Source organism: Salmo salar, chromosome ssa16 (genome assembly GCF_905237065.1).
Source record: "Salmo salar chromosome ssa16, Ssal_v3.1, whole genome shotgun sequence".
Lineage (NCBI taxonomy): Eukaryota > Metazoa > Chordata > Actinopteri > Salmoniformes > Salmonidae > Salmo > Salmo salar.
In genome coordinates this window covers 4,375,376-4,393,784 of record NC_059457.1, presented here as the reverse complement: position 1 = coordinate 4,393,784, position 18,409 = coordinate 4,375,376, and the positions used below count along the sequence as shown (strand labels likewise).

Genomic DNA, 18,409 nt, shown 5'->3' with positions numbered 1-18,409 from the left:
AATTAATTGCAAAGTCCCTCTTTGCCATGCAAATGAACTGAATCCCCCCAAAAAACAAAAAAAATGTCCACTGGATTTCAGCCCTGCCACAAAAGGACCAGCTGACATCATGTCAGTGATTCTCTGTGAACACAGGTGTGAGTGACGAGGACAAGGCTGGAGATCACTCTGTCATGCTGATTGAGTTCGAATAACAGACTGGAAGCTTCAAAAGGAGGGTGGTGCTTGGAATCATTGTTCTTCCTCTGTCAACCATGGTTACCTGCAAGGAAACACGTGCCGTCATCATTGCTTTGCACAAAAAGGGCTTCACAGGCAAGGATATTGCTGCCAGTAAGATTGCACCTAAATCAACCATTTATCGGATCATCAAGAACTTCAAGGAGAGCGGTTCAATTGTTGTGAAGAAGGCTTCAGGGCGCCCAAGAAAGTCCAGCAAGCGCCAGGACCGTCTCCTAAAGTTGATTCAGCTGCGGGATCGGGGCACCACCAGTACAGAGCTTGCTCAGGAATGGCAGCAGGTAGGTGTGAGTGCATCTGCACGCACAGTGAGGCGGTGAAGGGCAAGATTAAAAAGGGCCAGACTGATTTCTGCAACGGTTGTGCTGGGACTGGAAAGTCATTTTCTCTGATGAATCCCCTTTCCGATTGTTTGGGGCATCCGGAAAAAAGCTTGTCCGGAGAAGACGAGGTGAGGGCTACCATCAGTCCTGTGTCATGCCAACAGTAAAGCATCCTGAGACCATTCATGTGTGGGGTTGCTTCTCAGCCAAGGGAGTGGGCTCACTCACAATTTTGCCTAAGAACACAGGCATGAATAAAGAATGGTACCAACACATCCTCCGAGAGCAACTTCTCCCAACCATCCAGGAACAGTTTGGTGACGAACAATGCCTTTTCCAGCACGAGGGAGCACCTTACCATAAGGCAAAAGTGATAACTAAGTGGCTCGGGGAACAAAACATCGATATTTTGGGTCCATGGCCAGGAAACTCCCCAGACCTTAATCCCATTGAGAACTTGTGGTCAATCCTCAAGAGGTGGGTGGACAAACAAAAATCCACAAATTCTGACAAACTCCAAGCATTGATTATGCAAGAATGGGCTGCCATCAGTCAGGATGTGGCCCAGAAGTTAATTGACAGCATGCCAGGGCGGATTGCAGAGGTCTTGAAAAAGAAGGGTCAACACTGCAAATATTGACTCTTTGCATCAACTTCATGTAATTGTCAATAAAAGCCTTTGACACTTGAAATGCTTGTAATTATACGTCAGTATTCCATAGTAACATCTGACAAAAATATCTAAAGACACTGAAGCAGCAAACTTTGTGTAAATTCATATTTGTGTCATTCTCAACTTTTGGCCACGATTGTACAACAAGTAGATGGCTTCTTATTAACTTCTTGACTGTCCCTGGTCCCCATTAGTCATGAACTGGGTATTTTATGGGGAGATTCCTTCGCACCTCATGCGTAAATACGTAAGCCACCGTGCACTAACAGCGAGGTGCTGTTCAAACTGTCATCACTCTAGACACAAAGTTCATCCACCGGGTCGAAATATCTGATTCAGAGTTAAAAGTTTACAAATGCGTTTTTTTTCTTCTTCCGGACCAACTCTTCCCTGCGTCATGGAAAGGCACTAAGATGTGATGTTTCGACCTCTCTGAACACAGGAGTTTCATTACATAGAAAACATAGAGCATGTTACGAATTCCCTGAAGGTTGGTGACTGTTTTCAGCACCTCACAATCCTGAGCTGCCCACTCCACTCCCTATCCCCCACAACCAGAGCCTTAGAGTTTAGGGGGTACCTTGCCTTGCAAACTCTCTAGCCCTGTTTGTACCTGGTGCTAACATGGTCCTTTGTCTTGATCTTGTCTACATTCGGATTGTGCCCACATTTCCATAAATGTGTCTACACATGGTATTAAAATGTGTCTTATCCATCCACTGTGTCTGCATTGTGACCAGATTCTGGCCCCTTCCTTTATGCAAATTATTCCACAGCTATTCGTTCGAAATAATATGTATTTATTGTAAGACATATTGATGTAATCAGTCAATGGTGCCACCTGTCAATAATTTGGGGGCGGAATAATGAGGATTTAAATTCTTTCTCTGTGTAGATATGTCTACACTACCAAGATATCCAGATGTAATGTGTCGACTACCTCGGAAAGGTGGGCAGGATGTTCTCATCACGATGTGTCCTTTGATTGTGTCCACATTTTTATACAGGAGTAGACAATCAGAATGTCGACAAGGTCAGGACAAATTATGCAAGTTAGAACCAGGTATAAATGGGGCTACTGACCTGTGTGACTGTGCCCTGGTAGGTTGCTAAGGGATGCTACTAGGGGGACGGACATCTGCCCAGCCTCTTGACTATACAGGTTACCCAATACATGCAGTCTATCTCAAGCAGTGGCAGAGAAACATCTCTCTCTGCCCATCAACTGGACTCACTCATATCTCTGAACTTGTGGGATGGTTTGCATGCCCAAAGTGAGTTGTGTGACATGTACAGTGGGGGAAAAAAGTATTTAGTCAGCCACCAATTGTGCAAGTTCTCCCACTTAAAAAGATGAGAGAGGTCTGTAATTTTCATCATAGGTACACTTCAACGATGACAGACAAAATGAGAAAAAAAATCCAGAAAATCACATTGTAGGATTTTTTATGAATTTATTTGCAAATTATGGTGGAAAATAAGTATTTGGTCAATAAAAAGTCTATCGCAATACTTTGTTATATACCCTTTGTTGGCAATGACACAGGTCAAACGTTTTCTGTAAGTCTTCACAAGGTTTTCACACACTGTTGCTGGTATTTTGGCCCATTTCGCCATGCAGATCTCCTCTAGAGCAGTGATGTTTTGGGGCTGTCGCTGGGCAACACTGACTTTCAACTCCCTCCAAAGATTTTCTATGGGGTTGAGATCTGGAGACTGGCTAGGCCACTCCAGGACCTTGAAATGCTTCTTACGAAGCCACTCCTTTGTTGCCCGGGCGGTGTGTTTGGGATCATTGTCATGCTGAAAGACCCAGCCATGTTTCATCTTCAATGCCCTTGCTGATGGAAGGAGGTTTTCACTCAAAATCTCATGATACATGGCCCCACTCATTCTTTCCTTTACACGGATCAGTCGTCCTGGTCCCTTTGCAGAAAAACAGCCACAAAGCATGATGTTTCCACCCCCATGCTTCACAGTAGGTATGGTATTCTTTGGATGCAACTCAGCATTCTTTGTCCTCCAAACACGACGCGTTGAGTTTTTACCAAAAAGTTCTATTTTGGTTTCATCTGACCATATGACATTCTCCCAATCCTCTTCTGGATCATCCAAATGCTCTCTAGCAAACTTCAGACGGGCCTGGACATGTACTGGCTTAAGCAGGGGACACGTCTGGCACTGCAGGATTTGAGTCCCTGGCGGCGTAGTGTGTTACTGATGGTAGGCTTTGTTACTTTGGTCCCAGCTCTCTGCAGGTCATTCACTAGGTCCCCCCGTGTGGTTCTGGGATTTTTGCTCACCGTTCTTGTGATAATTTTGACCCCTCGGGGTGAGATCTTTCGTGGAGCCCCAGATAGAGGGAGATTATCAGTGGTCTTGTATGTCTTCCATTTCCTAATAATTGCTCCCATAGTTGATTTCTTCAAACCAAGCTGCTTACCTATTGCAGATTCAGACTTCCCAGCCTGGTGCAGGTCTACAATTTTGTTTCTGGTGTCCTTTGACAGCTCTTTGGTCTTGGCCATAGCGGAGTTTGGAGTGTGACTGTTTGAGGTTGTGGACAGGTGTCTTTTATACTGATAACAAGTTCAAACAGGTGCCATTAATACAGGTAACGAGTGGAGGACAGAGGAGCCTCTTAAAGAAGAAGTTACAGGTCTGTGAGACCCAGAAATCTTGCTTGTTTGTAGGTGACCAAATACTTATTTTCCACCATAATTTGCAAATAAATTCATTAAAAATCCTACAATGTGATTTTCTGGATTTTTTCTCTCATTTTGTCTGTCATAGCTGACGTGTACCTATGATGAAAATTACAGGCCTCTCTCATCTTTTTAAGTGGGAGAACTTGCACAATTGGTGGCTGACTAAATACTTTTTTCCCCCACTGTATATATTGTTCTTAATAGTTTGTTGTTGCATTATGCATGTTGCCTCTGTATAGCTTGTAACCTGTAAACGTTCAGAGATATTTATACAGTCCTTTATTACTACTCTTGTAATAGGTACAGTATATTCATTGCCTTTAATTTCCTTCTACAGAACCTACCTTCCTAATCTTTCATCCCCATATACTTCGTCAATGTGTATAAATTAAGTTCCCTGTGTGTCAACTCTAGGTCAGCAAATACGTAGAGCCGGGTCGCTCTCTTTCACAGCATGTATAACCCATGTTCACTGGATTACAGTGTGTTCTTCCTAATGATCACAGGGGTGTATTCTAACCGCTCTGTACTCTGGTGCACGAGACCAGAAAATGTGACACTTCCTACTCGCTTGGTGTGAATGCCTGTTATTTGACCCCCGAAGACATCGTTAGTTTGACGAGGGAGACACGTTTCTGTTTGAGAATGTGTGGACCTAAGGGCGGTTGATTAATGTAGCCTATGTTTTATCAGATCCCCCCCCCCATAATTATTTTCTATTCATATTTTTTCAGAATGAATACATTATTATTATTATTATTCTACATTGGCTTTGAGGCAGGTGGATGATTGTTTTCAAAGGTTGTCTGTGTTCAATTTGCAAATCTCTGTCCAATTTCAAATTACAGGTAACTGCCAAAATAAAGGAAACATCAAGTGTCTTGAAATAGTGCGTTTGAGCCACCACGTGTCGCCAGAACCGCTTCAATGTTTAACGTAGCCAGGTGAAAAAAAAAAAAGCCTGAGACTAAATCCCCCACATTCTGGTCTTGACAAGAATAAAACATTTAAAAAAAACATTTTGGGGAGGTTCTCTTCTGCACTGTTCAACCAATCCAGTAAATGAAGGAGTGTTGGTTTGTTAACATCCAAAACTGGAAGTCATGTCACTGCCTCGCTCTTCCATTTCCCCTGAAACCCGGAGGCTAGCATAGATTCTACAAGTGTCTGGAACTCTATTGGAGGGATGCGACACTATTCTTCCATGAGAAATTCCATAATTTTGTGTTTTATTGATGGTGGGGAAAACTGTCTCAGGCACCGGCCCGGAATCTCCCATAAGTGTTGAATTGGGTTGAGATCTGGGGACTGACACACTTTAAACACGTCTTCCAAAGTCACAAATATTTTATGCTAGTCATGGTAGCCAAAATAATGGGCAACTGAGCTTTTTTTAATACATGACAGAGCATGATGGGCTGTTAATTGATTAATTAACTTAGGAACCACACCTGTGTGGAAGCACCTGCTTTCAATATACTTTGTATTCCTAATTTACTCAAGTGTTTCCTTGATTTTGACAGTTACGTGTACATTACTAGTTTTTAAATCAGCATTGCCTGTTCTTTTAGTCTACATTAGTAATCTGAATTTTGTGTTAAAAAATTGTCAGGCAAATTTGTTTTTAAAACACACTATTTCAAGTATGTATTTACAAAAGATACATTGAGTAAAACATCTCTCTGACAAACCTCTTAATACATTAAGTAGAAAGTGACAAAGCCCAGCTGCTGTGAGACCATCAATATCTGGGTTGTAGAGACACATCTGTAGCATTGGATGCATTCGTTTTAGCTCGCCCAGTGCCCCAGGTGGGTGGAAATTTTCAATTCAGGAAGGAATAGTTTAAAATGTGTAAATTCAACTCACCCGGTGTCCTGGACAAGCTTAAATGAATGTACCCATTTGTGACCCGTTGTGCGCACAGGGCAATTCATCTTCAACAGCTTAGTATTTAGTGATGCAAAACATTCTGAACATTGCAGATAGAAATAGAATAAATAGAGCTGACATAATTCCCTATCTGACAGAATCACATCTGTTCTACACAATACATTTCTATCTGAACGTTCTGTAAAGCTACATCCTCCTGAACAGTACCCAGGTGTAACACAACTGTACTCTAAACAGCCATACAAAAATTCCAGAAACTCTTCATCATCAAGGTAATCAAAACACTTCTCTGACTGTACAGACAACATTCCAGAAGAAAGACTGCTGTAACAGATTCAAGACTTCTCCTCCATAGCGATGTCCAATCTAGTGGTTGGTCCAGTCATATGTCAATCATCATAATCAGTCGATCAGGAACGGGCAGTGACACAAAAAGGGCCCAATTCACCCATTGGGCCTTGAAATAAAGTAGTCCCTTAGTAACAATGTCCATCGATGGCAACCAGGTTATAAGACCATTTCCGTCAAAGGAAGCTTTACGATACCAGTTGTATTCATACGCCTGCCCAAAGAAACATTATTTTCCTTTGAACAGAAAGAGGTTTCTGATTCACAGCTTTGACCTTTAACATGGGGGTAGTCTTGGCCAATAGTTGACCAGTAGAGAAAAGTCACCAATATAAACTATTATAAATAGAGTAAAGCGATTTCATATCCTCCAATCCAAAGATGTTCACTGTTATACCATATTGTTGCTCTCGCCGACTTTGTCCACAAACTGAAAAAAGATAAAAATGTATTATCAGTAAACCACAATCTGTCATTTAAGGGTGGTTTGCCAGACACAGATTAAGCCTAGTCCTGGACTAAAAAGCAAGCTCAATTAATAATCTTAATTGAAAGTGTTTTTTTTTTTTTTCAGGACTAGGCTTAATTTGTGTCTAGAAAACTTGCCCCTAGAAACAAAGGGCAATGGTGCAAGGCGCAAAGAGCCGTAAACAGCCGACTTTGGCAATTCTATGAACTTTATCACATTACACGTGGCAAATAAACTTGAAACTTGATACTTACTCCACTAATCCCTGGGAGGTTGAGTATGGACCCGAGGACAGGCACCCTCCTGATGAAGCCTACAGCCACTGGGAAGAAGCCCCTGGAAAAGTGAAGAGAGTGACATTTGGGGTGAATCTCAAAAGTATTTCTTGATTTTTCAAATCCTGTTCCCTCACCTACTTCGCAAAATGTTAGAGGGAAGCAAAGAGAGCATTGGAGAAGATCTGAGGTTCCTTCTGCTCCAATGTTCTCCTTGCTTCTCTGAGGTTTTGAGAAAGGAGGAGAGAGAGAGAGAGAGAGAGAGAGAGAGAGAGAGAGAGAGAGAGAGAGAGAGAGAGAGAGAGAGAGAGAGAGAGAGAGAGAGAGAGAGAGAGAGAGAGAGAGAGAGAGAGAGAGAGAGAGAGAGAGAGAGAGAGAGAGAGAGAGAGAGAGAGAGAGAGAGAGAGAGAGAGAGAGAGAGAGAGAGAGAGGAAGCAGGGAATCAAGAAAAAAAACATGGCCAAAATAAGTTTGTTCAAATATTTGGCTAACTGTCCATTTCAGACCAACTGACCTGAATAAGAGGAAGAAGCCATAGATCTCCAGCACCACTCCGATGATAGGCCAGCCAATCAGAACCACCAGCACACCCCCCAGGAAGAAACTTGTGGCTTTAAATTTGTGTCTCTGGAAGAAGAATTTGAAGGTACGCTCCAAGCCGATGACAAAGGATAGGCCTGCTACAAACAATATCTGACACACAAACACAGGGGTGAGAAATAAAAGGTTAGAGGATTTTTAGAATCCCATGACAGTATACTGCACTACTAGCCTGGCGGCATCCAAATTGATTTAGCTACACTTCCCTGCCGTTTCACTTCAACATTGAAACGTAGTAGTGAAAGCATTTTGGATGCAAGGCTAGTGCAGTACAGTATGTCATTTCACTTAATTTAGCTATGTAAACGACTGGAGGACACATACCAGCTAGACAAGTCCTAACACAGTGGTCTGATCAGAGACACATAGTACTAGTACTGTAGATTAGTAGGCAGTGCAATACAACAGAGAATCATCAAAGCCCTCCACAAACCAGGGCCTAAAATGAACAGATTTTCTCATTGGCAGGTAGAATATCTAATTCCCCAGCCACATTGGCAGGTGGTCACACTAAGGGATCTATAGTGTGAGCATTTCATAAGAATATTCAAAAGTCAAATATGAGCACATGCGAGTTGTGATTTATACTGTAGCAAAGGAAATGCTGCAGTAGCTGTTTTCAAAGTATTTTTGCCATTTTGTTTTATTATCTGGTAATTACACAAAGATCTATGAATCCTAACGTTATATCTCACCTCGCACAGCAACACTGCCTGGCTGAGGGGCCGTGTGCACTGTGAGTGAAGTGCTGAAAGATTTGTTTTTAGAAGAAATGCGCACAGGCATAAAATTGGTCTAATTTACTCAAAAGCTTACTAAAGTGAGACTGTCCTCTTGTTTCTTGGCTATTTACATTTTCCTTACATACTAGTTTTTTTTTATGTTTGAGTCTAGTGCTAGTGAAGAAGAAACGTCCTCGGCTACAAGTCAGATTCTCAGGAAACGCTCTTTTCACGCCACTTTTTCCATTGCAGATTAGGAGAATTTACGTTGCAGATTTGGAGAATTAACGTAGCAGGTCAGGAGACTGAGGTTAGGGAAAATGCTCTCCTAACCGGCTATGAAAATCCCTTTGTAATCAAAGTGGCGGGAAAAGAGTGTGGGCTCATTTGAGCGGTAATGGCGAAAGCAACCCACTGTAGTCGAAAGTCAAGGAGGTGCATCTGCCACCGCCGAAAGTCGGACAATGCAGTGTTTTTCCAACAGCTAAACTCAGATCAACATGGCAGTGTCAACGTAGCTGCTATTGTTTATCAATGTCTGTCTATATAAAATGTAAAAATAAACTTTTCTATACCCCCATATCACACACTGGAAACATAACGTGTGTATAATTCATTGGTTAGACTAGAAAGGTCTCAAATATCACTTTATTTGTATCACCTGTAGCTTTAAGATATGACAAAGTTGGTTCCTGTTTTAGTCATGTATTTTGCCACACTCACGTGAGTCAAACAAAAACACCGTAATGACTGGTTGGCAAATTGTGCCCCACACAATGCAGGTGATGGCTGCTGCATGGTGCCGTTGGTGAGAAGCAACTGCAGCGACTTCAAAAACTGCATGACCTTTTATCTCATTATTTTTGACAAGTTCATGGAGTCGACATATAGTCGCAAGCCGGACAATTTTTATAACCATAATGCAACACACTTTGAAAGGTGGTGACCAACGATGGTCAATTACTTGACAAAAGTGATCCGTTTGAACTTGCCCCGTCCCTCAGATTTTCACAGGGACTGCACGTGATGACTGGAATGGCCCCGTTACCACAGTAACCTTAAAGGGGCAGCTGAAAATGTCTAATCGGTGACAAAATATTGAAATGACATTGCGCAACATTCCAAATTTCTTACAAGTAATACATTTCTTGTTTTACAAACATTACTATGCATGCACATCAGTATTTTTCTTCTGTGTGTAAATAGGGCTGTGACGATACCATGGCAATATTCTTTCCATGGCAAAAATGAAAAAACACAAAGCAGAGCAATCTCTTGCAGGACATACAATACTGTGTGTTATAACTTGGAAAATAAATACATGTTATTTGGGATGACAACATAATGTTTGTTTCCAACAAGATGTTAAATCCGTTTCGTGTTTTGTTTCTTTGCCACGATACTAACGAGTACTGCGATACTGGTATCGCCTCAGCCCTAGTAAAATATCTAATCTACCTGCTACAGTGGCTGGTAGATAAAAAGGTTCGTTTAGGGCCCTGTCCACAACTCTAGCTAAAACGTTTTTTGTTTTCTTCCACAATAACTCTGCGTTTAAGGAAGTGGCACCACCATTGAAACATCTGAACCAAAGATTTTTAGAACTAGGATAGACCACAGCCTGTAGTTTCCAATGGGAACAAATGAGTCATAGTGGGCAGAACAAGCAAGGAGGTGGGCAGAGCCAAGCACAAGCTAGCGAGATTCTATTGGCGCGTTCTAGCGCACATTTGCATATTTCCGCGATGGAACACCTACTCTGTGAAGTGTGCGTGTGCAATAACTCCATTCGCCTTTGCACTCCTAAAAAACGCAATTTTAAAATCTTTGACAAAGGGTAAAGTCCACAAAAATTTTGTCCACTCTGTTCAAAACAGATTTTAGTTTTGGGAACAGAAAACTGCGTTGAGATCAAATGTTTCATTAATGAGAAAGTGTGCAGAATTTCAGCTAAAATCCCTCTCGTTCCATCTTCTCCCACTGCCGGCCACTGGTCTTCCAGTGAAATATCTGTCTCATTGTTCTCTGTCGGAACTGTTGAGGGATACGAACATGGGCGAGGGAACTGAACAGGGCAGGACTAAAGTTGGGGAAAGCTTTGGCAATGTAAACATATGTTTCCCATGCCAATAAAGCCCCTTGAATAGAAATGAAAGACGAACATTATTCATCGTATTTACCGTGTTCCAAGATGGCGTAGCAGTCGGCGTCTGTTTTGTTTGTCTTGTCCCGTGTATATATCGTTTTCTTTGTATATAATTCGTACATTTTTTATATTTTTTATTTCCAACTACGGACTGAACATACTCTCCTGCAACCCGCCTCACCCAATGTGGTATGGATCTACTATTTTTCATACTTTTGAACCGGAACCCACTTCAGCAGCTAGCCAGCTAACTAGCTACTAGCTAGTAGTCAGTTAACGGTGATGACCGCTAGTAGTGGTTAACTCAGACATCAGCCAGCCTCAGCCTGGCCAATTCCTGCCAGTCTGCACAGCGTGATATCAACCCAGAGCATATCGGACTGCTCTCCCTAATGTCAATATGCCTTGTCTATTGCTGTTTTGGTTAGTGATTTTTGTCTTACTTCACTGTAGAGCCTCCAGCCCTGCTCAATATGCCTTAGCTAGCCATTTTGTTGCACCCCCCACACATGCGGTTACCTCACCTAGCTTAAATGGTGCCTCTAGAGACAAAACCTCTCATCGTCACTCAATGCCTAGGTTTACCTCCACTGTACTCACATCCTACCATACCCTTGTCTGTACATTATGCCTTGAATCTATTCTTCCGCGCCCAGAAATCTGCTCCTTTTACGCTCTGTCCCGAACGCACTAGAAAACCAGTTCTTATAGCCTTTAGCCGTACCCTTATCCTACTCCTCCTCTGTTCCTCTGGTGATGTAGAGGCTAACCCAGGCCCTGCAGCCCCCAGCATCACTCCCATTCCCCAGGCGCTCTCATTTGTTGACTTCCGTAACCGTAAAAGCCTTGGTTTCATGCATGTTAACCTGTTAGGGATAGGGTGCAGTATTTACACGGCCGGATAAAAAACGTACCCGATTTAATCTGGTTATTACTACTGCCCAGAAACTAGAATATGCATATAATTATTGGCTTTGGATAGAAAACACCCTAAAGTTTCTAAAACTGTTTGAATGGTGTCTGTGAGTATAACAGAACTCATATGGCAGGCAAAAACCTGAGAAGATTCCAAACAGGAAGTACCCTCTCTGACCATGCCCTGGGCTTCTTGGCTCTGTTTATTGAACATTTAGGATCTTTGCTGTAACGTGACACTTCCTACGGCTCCCATAGGCTCTCAGAACCCGGGAAAAAGCTGAATGATGTAATTCCAGCCGCTGGCTGAAAAACTTTAGCGCCTTGGTTAAGTGGTCTATCAGAGGACAATGGGCTGAGGCGCGTGCACGAGTCGACTCCATGTTTTTCTTTTCTTTCGTCTTTGAACCTAAACACAGATTCCCGGTCGGAATATTATCGCTTTTTTATGAGAAAAATGGCATAAAGATTGATTTTAAACAGCGGTTGACATGCTTCGAAGTACGGTAATGGAATATTTAGAATTTTTTTGTCAAAAAAATGCGTTGTGCGCGTCACCCTTCTTTACCATTCGGATAGTGTCTTGAACGCACAAACAAAACAGAGGATATTTGAACATAACTATGGATTATTTTGAACCAAACCAACATTTGTTATTGAAGTAGAAGTCCTGGGAGTGCATTCTGACGAAGACAGCAAAGGTAATAACATTTTTCTTATAGTAAATCTGATTTTGGTGAGTGCTAAACTTGGTGGGTGTCTAAATAGCTAGCCCTGTGATGCCGGGCTATCTACTGAGAATATTGCAAAATGTGCTTTCACCGAAAAGCTATTTTAAAATCGGACATAGCGAGTGCATAGAGGAGTTCTGTATCTATAATTCTTAAAATAATTGTTATGTTTTTTGTGAACGTTTATCGTGAGTAATTTAGTAAATTCACCGGAAGTTTGCGGGGGGTATGCTAGTTCTGAACGTCACATGCTAATGTAAAAAGCTGGTTTTTGAAATAAATATGAACTTGATTGAACAAAACATGCATGTATTGTATAACATAATGTCCTAAGATTGTCATCTGATGAAGATCATCAAAGGTTAGTGCTGCATTTAGCTGTGGTTTGGGTTTATGTGACATTATATGCTAGCTTGAAAAATGGGTGTCTGATTATTTCTGGCTGGGTACTCTGCTGACATAATCTAATGTTTTGCTTTCGTTGTAAAGCCTTTTTGAAATCGGACAGTGTGATTAGATTAACGAGAGTCTTGTCTTTAAAATGGTGTAAAATAGTCATATGTTTGAGAAATTGAAGTAATAGCATTTCTAAGTTATTTGAATAACGCGCCACAGGATTCCACTGGCTGTTACGTAGGTGGGACGAAATCGTCCCACTGGCCCTAGAGAAGTTAACATTAGAAGCCTCCTCCCTAAGTTTGCTTTATTCACTGCTTTAGCACACGCCGCCAACCCGGATGTCCTAGCCATGTCTGAATCCTAGCTTAGGAAGGCCACCAAAAATCCTGAAATTTCCATCCCTAACTATAACATTTTCCGACAAGATAGAACTGCCAAAGGGGCGGAGTTGCAATCTACTGCAGAGATAGCATGCAAAGTTCTATTAGTCTCTATGGGGCTGCCACAGGGTTCAATTCTCGGGCCTCCTCTTTTCTCTGTATATATCAAGGATGTCGCTCTTGCTGCTGGTGATTCTCTGATCCACCTCTACGCAGACGACACCATTCTGTATACATCTGGCCCTTCTTTGGAAACTGTGCTAACAAACCTCCAAACAAGCTTCAACGCCATACAACACTTCTTCCGTGGCCTCCAACTGATTTTAATTGTTAGTAAAACTAAGTGCATGCTCTTCAACAGATTGCTGCCCGCACCCTCCCGCCCGACTAGCATCACTACTCTGGACGGTTCTGACCGAGAACATGTGGACAACTACAAATACCTAGGTGTCTGGTTAGACTGTAAACTCTCCTTCCAGACTTACATTAAGCATCTCCAATCCAAAATGAAATCTAGAATCGGCTTCCTATTTCGCAACAAAGCCTCCTTCACTCATGCTGCCAAACATACCCTTGTAAAACTGACTATCCTACCTATCCTTGACTTCGGCGATGTCATTTACAAAATATCCCCCAACCCTCTACTCAGCAAATTGGATGTAGTCTATCACAGTGCCATCCGTTTTGTCACCAAAGCCCCATACCCACCACTGCGACCTGTGTGCTCTCGTTGGCCGACCCACACTACATATTCATCGCCAAACTCACTGGCTCCAGGTCATCTATAAGTCATTGCTAGGTAAAGCCCCGCCTTATCTCAGCTCACTGGTCACCATAGCAACACCACCCGCACCACGTGCTCCAGCAGGTATATTTCACTGGTCATCCCCAAAGCCAACACTTCCTTTGGCCGCCTTTCCTTCCAGTTCTCTGCTGCCAATGACTGGAACGAATTGCAAAAAAATCGCTGAAGGTGGAGTCTTATATCTCCCTCTCTAACTTTAAGCATCAACTGTCAGAGCAGCTTACTGATCACTGTACCTGTACAGAGTCAATCTGTAAATAGCCCATCCAACTACCTCATCCCCATATTATTACTTACTGGGGTGCAAAAGAGCAAGGGGGTATGTCTACTTGCACATCTATCACTCCAGTGTTAATGCTAAATTGTAATTATTTCGTCTCTATGGCCTATTTATTGCCTACCTCCCTACATTTGCACACGCTGTACATAGATTTTTATATTTATTTTCTATTGTGTTATTGACTGTACGTTTGTTTATGTGTAACTCTGTGTTGTTTGATTTTTTTGCATTGCTTTGCTTTATCTTGGCAAGGTCGCAGTTGTAAATGAGAACTTGTTCTCAACTGGCCTACCTGGTTAAATAAAGGTGAAATAAAATAAAATAAAAATCCTCCACGATATCACAACTCAAGTGACCAATCGAAGCTCACCATAGCTTCCAACCCATACTGGGGATCCCGAGTAGGAGTTGGAATTGTCAAAGACTCCAGGCACACTAGTCATAGACTGTTCTCTCTGCTACTACATGGCAAGTGGTACCGGAGCACCAAGTCTAGGTCCAAGAGGCTTCTAAAGAGCTTCTACCCCCAAGCCTTAAGACTCCTGAACATCTAATCAAATGGCTACCAAGACTATTTGCATTACACACCCCTCTCTTCTACGCTGCTGCAACTCTCTGTTATTAACTATGCATAAGTCACTTTAATAACTCTACCTACATGTACATATTACCTTGACACCGGTACCCCATGTATATAGCCCCGCTATTGTTATTTACTGCTGCTCTTTAATTATTTGTTATTCTTATGTCTTACAAAAAAATATTATTTTCTTAAAACTGCATTGTTGGTTAAGGGCTTGTAAGTAAGCATTTCACTGTAAGGTCTACACCTGTTGTATTTGGCACATGTGACAAATAAAATTTGATTTGAGTGGACAGCACTGCATCTCAGTGCTAGAGGCGCCACTACAGACCCTGGTTCGATTCCAGTCTATCACAACCCGACGTGATTGGTCCCATAGAGCGGCGCACAATTGGCCCAGCGTCGTTAGGGTTTGGCTGCTTGTATAGTGTACACGCCAGTCCCGTAAAGCATGGTGCTTGCAACGCCAGGGTTGTGGGTTCGATTCCCACGGGGGACCAGTATGAGGGGAATAAAAATTATGAAAAAGTATGCAGTCACTACTGTAAATCGCTCTGGAGAAGGGCGTCTGCTAAATGAGTAAAATGTAAACAGCCGGTAAGGGGTACATTTTGGATCATTCTCGTAAAAAAAAGAGGTGGACATACATGTAGCAGGGCATCTATTGCAAACATTGTGATTACGTAGTAGACTATAACTCACATTTCCAATGGCAAGAAGGGCTTTGTCAAAAAACAGGATCATCCCAAAGAAGAGGAAGAACACGCCAAAGCCTGTCAACCCCATCCCGATTTCTGTGGAGCCAAAACTAGAAGTCAATACATTTGTATTTATTATGGATCCCCATTAGCTGCTGCCAAAGCAGCAGCTACTCTTCCTGGGGTCCAGCAACATTAAGGCAGTTTCTACAATTTTAAAACATTACAATACATTCACAGATTTCACAACACACTGTACGTTTGTTGCCACACGACTGAACAGTAGTCAAGGTGCGACAAAACTAGGGCCTGTAGGACCTGCTGTTGATAGTGCTGTTAAGAGGCAGAGTATCGCTTTATTATAGACAGACTTCTCCCCATCTTAGCTACTACTGCATCAATATGTTTTGACCATGACAGTTGACCATGACAGTACTCCAAGCAGTTTAGTCATCTCAACTTGCTCAATTTCCACATTATTTATTACAAGATTTAGTTGAGGTTTAGGGTTTAGTGAGTGTTTTGTTCCAAATAGAATACTTTTAGTTTTAGGATATTTAGGGTGAACTTATTCCTTGCCACCTACTCTGAAACTAACTGCAGCTCTTGGTTGAGTGGTATGTTGTTAGTAAAAAATTGAAAAAAGCAAGGGGCCTAAACAGCTACCCTGGGGAATTCCTGATTCTAACTGGATTATATTTGATAGGCTTCCATTAAAGAACACCCTCTTGTGTTCTGTTAGACAAGTAACTCTTTATCCACATTAAAGCCATAACACATACGTTTTTCCAGCAGCAGGCTATGATCAATAATGTCAAAAGCTGCACTGAAGTCTAACAAGACAGCCCCCACAATCTATTTATCATCAATTTCTCTCAGCCAATCATCAGTAATTTGTGTAAGTGCCGTGCTTTTTGAGTGTCCTTCCCTATAAGCATGCTGAAATGTTGTTGTCAATTTGTTTACAGTAAAATAGCATTGTATCTGGTCAAACAATTTCTTCCAGAAGTTTACTAAATGCTGGTAACAGGCTGATTGGTCGGCTATTTGAGCCAGTAAAGGGGGCTTTACTATTCTTGGGTAGCGGAATGACTTTAGCTTCCCTCCAGGCCTGAGGGCACACGCTCTCTCCTAGGATTAAATTGAAGATGTGGCAAATAGGAGCGACAATATGATTGCTATTATCCTCAGTAATTTTCCATCTAGATTGTCAGACCCCGGTGGCTTGGCATTGTTGATAGACAACAATCATTTTTTCACCTCTTCCACACTGACTTTACGGAATTCAAAAGTACAATTCTTGTCTTTCATAATTTGGTTCCGATATACTTGGATGTGTAGTGTCAGTGTTTGTTGCTGGCATGTCATCCCTAAGTTTTATTATCTTACCAATGATAAAGTCATTAAAGTAGTTTGTAATATCAGTGGGCTTTGTGATGAATGAGCCATCTGATTTAATGAATGAAGGAGCCGAGTTGGCTTTTTTCCCAAAATTTTTATTTAAGGTGCCCCAAAGCTTTTGCTATCATTTTTTATATAATTGATCTTCGTTTCAGTGTAGTGTAGTTTATTTTTATTTAGTTTAGTCACATGATTTCTTAATTTGCAGTACATTTGCCAATCAGTTGGGCTGCCAGACTTAATTGCCATACCTTTTGCCTCATCCATCTCCACTATACAATTTTTCAATTCCTCATCAATCCAATGTGGATTTAACAGTTTTTACAGTCATTTTCTTAATGGGTGCTTATTAGTAACTGGAAAAAGTCATTTCATAAATGTGTTAAGTGCAGTGTCTGGTTGCTCCTCATTACACACCACAGACCAGCAAATATTCTTTACATCATCAACATATGAATCACTACAAAACTTCTTGTATGACCTCTTATATATGCACACTATATTAGGCCCAGCCTTTGTAACTTTGATTTTCCTAGATATGGCTATTATATTGTGATGACTACACCCTATGGATTTGGATACTACTGCTTTAAAGCAAATATCTGTAGCGTTAGTAAAAATGTGATCAATACATGTTGATGATTTAATTCCTGTGCTGTTTGTAACTACCCCGGTAGTTTGACTTGCAGGCAGAGTTCAACGTTTTTTCCTGAGTGGGCAGCTTGATGATAGCCAGTCAATATTTTAATCGACAGAAAATATACTTCTCTGTTGATATCACATACATTATCAAGCATTTCACACATATTATCCAGATACTGACTGTTAGTACTTGGTGGTCTATAGCAGCTTCCCACAAGAATGGGCTTTAGGTGATGCAGATGAACCTGTAGCCATATTACTTCAACATTATTTAACATTAGATGGTCTCTAAGCTTTACAGGAATGTGGTTCTGAATATAGACAGCAACACCGCCTCCGTTGGTTGGCATTTCTCTCTTTTCTGTAGATGTTATAACCATGTATTGCTACCACTGTAGCAAAGGTATTACCTAAGTGAGTTTCAGAGATAGTCAGAATATGGATGTCATCTGTTACAAGCAAGTTGTTGACTTCATGGACCTTGTTTCTTAGGCTACATATGTTAATATGGGCTATTTTTAGCACTTTTCTGGGTTGCTTGATTGTTTTTAATGCTTTACTGGGAAGCTTATCAGAGGTAGACTTAATCATGTTATTTACATGTTATACATTCAAGTCTAACTAGCCACATTGTTTCCATTGACATTGATTGACACCTAAAGCATCCATCCATATACTCTCTCTTGTCTGCACATTCGTTACTTTATGAGCAGGAGTAGGTAGGTAACTAGCTATCGCCCATGATTTGACTAGCAGTGTAATAAGTTCATAATAGGTCGTTCATAAAACAGGGCGATGGGCCCAACTGGTCCCATTCATTCAACCTGGCTAGCTAGAAGGACTGCTCACAAAGAGAAGATACAACAACGCTTTAAACATGTCATTTATAAATGAAACGGTCTTACTCTGGGAATCCGTTAGAGAAATCATTTTGTCGGAAGTGTAGCGATTGGAAAATCACTTGTGCTCATTCAATAATCGTTAGACAGCGGTAGCTTGTTGAAGCAGAAGAAAAGCTGGCGCCACGTCTTCTTCGTGATTCATGCGGTCACGCACGCTCAAATGACACGTTCACGGGAAACAGTTCTGCGCGGTGCTGCGTAGAGCTTTAGTCGTGATAAAAAGTCAAGATATGGGGGGGATGTGTGTGTTGCTATTTGTGAACAGAGATCTGTATA

General features: G+C 41.7%; 1 protein-coding gene across 1 annotated transcript; it reads right to left on the bottom strand.

Annotated features, from left to right (window-relative positions):
- Window positions 1-5,561: 5,561 nt before the first annotated feature.
- golt1bb (golgi transport 1Bb) lies at window positions 5,562-18,402 on the bottom strand. Its single transcript, XM_014147732.2, has 5 exons — window positions 18,137-18,402; window positions 15,193-15,284; window positions 7,444-7,622; window positions 6,909-6,990; window positions 5,562-6,615 (listed from the first exon to the last, which is right to left on the bottom strand). The coding sequence occupies exons 1-5, from the start codon at window positions 18,159-18,161 to the stop codon at window positions 6,577-6,579; spliced, it is 417 nt and encodes a 138-aa protein (XP_014003207.1). The 5' UTR covers window positions 18,162-18,402; the 3' UTR covers window positions 5,562-6,576.
- Window positions 18,403-18,409: the final 7 nt, after the last annotated feature.